We start from the raw sequence: 4,101 nt of genomic DNA on the forward strand, positions 1-4,101 counted from the left end.
TTTATATTTTGCGTCCGTGGTATATAGATAATCTCTGATCGGGTGAAACTCTCTTTCAGGATCTTGACATCGTCCAAATAAGTTGCAAAAGCTGGTCATTCTTCTGGTTCCGAAACTATCTTCACCAATTGAGAACAATCTGCTGCAAACGTAATCTGAAATTGACGTAAATTCCTCATGCATACCATTGCCCAGAGTAGCGTTTCCATCTCCGCATGAAGGGGAGAGAGACTAGCCCGAACATTTCCTTGCCCCCAATAATCCATCAAATCCTTCTAAAGTGATGTACCAACCTTGTCCTGAAAAATTATCACCCTCTTTCCATGAGCCATCCACAAAACACCACCTTCCTGGAATTGACAGGGTCGTATCTACTATATGTGGTCTTGTCCTCTGCTCTTTCAAAATTTGTGCCTCAGCCCATAGTGTTGATTCTGTTTCTGCCAACTTAAGCGTATCCAAAAGATCAATATCCAGATTACTGAAAACTTTATTATTCCTAGCTTTCCAGATATACCATAGTATCCATGCAAACTGATGATCTTCCATCTGTGGAACAACTCTCCAGAACATATGATCCAAATTTGTGAAGAGAGCACTTGTCGGAAAGATAGTTGGATTTGATGGTATCTTCGATAAAGCCCAAACATGAATAGCTGGAGGGCATTTAAAAAACACATGGTTTGTGGATTTCTCCTGGGCTCCACATCTTCCACAACAAATATCCCTTTGTATTCCCCTTGCCTGTAAATTCTTCTTCACTACTATACATTCTGTCACTAATTGCCATAGAAAATGTTTTAACTTTGGTGGGCAACGTATTTTCCAGCAATGAGCCTTCACAACATCTACCGTGGGACCAATTAATAATGGTGGCCTTTCTCTATCTGGATAAATCCGTTCTACCTGATATCCTGATTTGACCGTATATTTCCGTTCTTTGTGAAGTGTCATCCATCTCTATCTATCCTCTGAGTCCTGCTCAATGGTATGCTTTCTATAAGTGTCGCATCCATTGGATCCACCAAAGCCCGAATTGCCTGTGAATTCCAAGTTTGTGAGGTAGAGTCTATGAGAGACTCCACTTTAAGGTCCGGATATAAATTGTGTTGATTTTTATTTGCTAGTCTTGGGCGAGTGGGAATAATACTGAATTTACTATATTTTAAAATAGAATTTATAATCATTATTATAATAATAATAGATTATGTTTAGATTTAAACTCTATTAAAATACATGATTGAATAACACAACCTAAGAATATATCTACCTTCAAAGTAAATATCTTCCACGTTAAAATCCTAAATACTCATTGTTCAATATATAAATATAGATGCAGTGAAACAAATCTCCTCATTTTAAGTCATCCTCCCAAGATATCCACTTCCAAATTTCTTTCTAAAATCACTAATGGTGCCGTTCAACTCTATTTTCTGAAATGAAACCATTCAAAACAACGTGATAAGGGTGAAAATCATACCCGAGAATATTTTATTGCTGATGGTCTAACCATTGAAATGGTTCTTAGTGATTCAATCGTCAGTTTGTATTAAAGTAATGTGCCAGTTATGACATACATTTCCTATTGAAATATATATTTTTTCTGATTCATGTATGCAAAGAAATAAGATTTATCTAAGTGTGAAAAATGATTCGGTCAACTAATTCGACAATTTTCTCAAGGAAAACAAAATCATTCACGAACTTCTAAAAATTGAATCACATGTTTAAATTCTACAAAATTGCTATTATGTAACATAAATTTTTGTTTCCAAGTTTCAAATAACCATCTCATCCCGCGCACCGCGGATCACTACTACCTAGTGTATCTTTAATTTCATATCAATACAAGACTCAATTTTTTTGATGAAATATTTAATTTATTGATCAACTTTGAAAGAATATATGTACAAAGAGCAACCTTTTAGAATCCGCATTAAAAAATTGCTATTCTAGAGCTAGTTTAGGACATATGAGCTTCAAACTATTGTGCCATGAGGCCCTGAAACTTTGGCTTCAAGAAATACTGCGTAGATGTGATACAGTTCCTAATAGTCTCATCAATAAGGCGAGCCAGTTGGTCCACCGGTTTGATTCTGCTGTTGTATTTTCGATCATTCCTCTCCCTCCATATAAAATAGATAGAGGCATGTAGCACCAACCGAAGTAGAATGTATGTAAGACGGTCAAACTTCCCGGTGAGCAGCTGCGTGATAGTTGTTTCCCAGTCTGGATCAGGCTGAGCACCAAGCACTGTCCCTACGACTTGCAGCCATAGCGTGAGAGTGTACGGATAAGCAAAAAGAGATGGTCGTGTGTGTCTTCAGGCTCGCCGCAGAATAGACAGCCTTGCGGTTGTCCCCAAACTCCGGTCCGGTGACCAGTAGCTAGGCTGTCCCGGAAAGCAAGCAATGAGATGAAAGCAAATCGCGGAACACCTTGCAAGAACCAAATCAGTTTAGTCCATTGAATCTTTTGTTTCTGCTGCCTTATATGCTGCCAAGTTGCATCTGACAAGAACCCGTCCCCATAATCATCAGGTCCCTTCCTCCACAGAACTCCGTCCATGACATCTACAGAATGTGAGATAGGGAAGTCCCAAACCTCCTGCATCAGCACTTGAATACGACGGTCTCTGCAACGCCGTATCTGCCAGAAGCCATCAACATGAACCTCACATATTTTTGCATTACGCGGAATTCTCAATTTCTGAGTGTCAATCTCCCCCGTAATGTCTATTAGACTCCCTTTTGGATGCCATATATCTGTCCAAAACCTCACTGTTTGCCCACTTTTGATGTCCATACGAATGAACTCCCTCGCTAGACTCATTTCACCCAATATATACAAACAATAACAATCATTATATCCAGCAACTATGTAACAGTAGAATAAATCCTTTCTACGCTTCTGTTTAAATTTAATATATAGCTTCTAAAATACGAAAAAACCCCTTCATTGTTTCATCTTTACATTATAGTTTTTCTCCCATTGCATGTGTTGTCCCATCTTTACCTTAAAGTTGTCTCCCCATTGCATGTCTTCCTCTACTAAAAAAAACCGCCAAGATGTCAATACTCTCATTCAAATGTTGCTTATTCACATAAAGACCAAGACAGTGTTATATAGCTAGACCAACACCATTAAATCCTTACATATTAGTAAGATTTTGAATCAATCTAATCTGCCAAAATATTCAACCATTAAATTGTTTCATCACAAGTTATTTAAATGATATGGTTCTTTGTTCATTCTTATCTAAACTGTTTTAAACGTTTTATTTAAAATTCAAATTTTAAACTCAGTAACTATATTTCCGAAATCGTTAGAATTTTTTTTAAACAAATTCAAATATGTTGTTAATATCCTATTTGGAACTATTGTTACGATATTTTTGTTAACAATAGACTCTATTACGATTTTCAATACCAAAATGCCAAATCTTAAATTACTCGATCTACAAGTTTATTGTTAACGACAATTAGTTACTACTTTTGCTTATATTTACTAGCATAAATTTCTCTAACCTACTTTAGCTGGATAAACATTAACTCTTATAAATTAATATAAATCAGTATTGCATATATATTTGAACAATATTCCTTATTCATCCAACTAAAATATCTAATCAAATCTTCCTAATATTCTACCCTAATTTTGCGTAGCCTAATATCCCCTATATATTAATTGAGGAACATTTGAAAAGATGTAACCTCAATTTTGTATTAATTAAAATAGGTCCCAATGCATAGGTGGCACTCAATTAGGTAGTCAATTACATTCAATTGAAAAATAAGTAGGTCCACATTCGATTTTTATATGTTGTTAGATACATAAGTTGGTCAAACTATATGATATAATGATATGATATGTTATTTTATTTCCTTAAATCAAACCAACGGAATTACAATAAATGAATAATATATATATGACAATTAATGATTTTAATAATAAAGATTTGATAACAATTTATATCTCCTCCATCATTTTTTGTTTAATTTTATATTATTAAAATAAATTAAACAATCAAATTAGCTATAAAAGTAAAATTTAGATTTTTTCGTATATGTTATATTTTGAATTTTTAAAAACGACAATAAA

General features: G+C 34.7%; 1 protein-coding gene across 1 annotated transcript; it reads right to left on the reverse strand.

Annotated features, from left to right (window-relative positions):
• Window positions 1-2,259: 2,259 nt before the first annotated feature.
• Window positions 2,260-2,832, reverse strand: LOC106314540. Its single transcript, XM_013752400.1, has one exon. It carries the CDS (start codon window positions 2,830-2,832, stop codon window positions 2,260-2,262), a length of 573 nt encoding a protein of 190 aa, XP_013607854.1.
• Window positions 2,833-4,101: the final 1,269 nt, after the last annotated feature.

The sequence above is a fragment of the Brassica oleracea genome, chromosome C9, assembly GCF_000695525.1.
Source record: "Brassica oleracea var. oleracea cultivar TO1000 chromosome C9, BOL, whole genome shotgun sequence".
NCBI classification, from domain to species: domain Eukaryota; kingdom Viridiplantae; phylum Streptophyta; class Magnoliopsida; order Brassicales; family Brassicaceae; genus Brassica; species Brassica oleracea.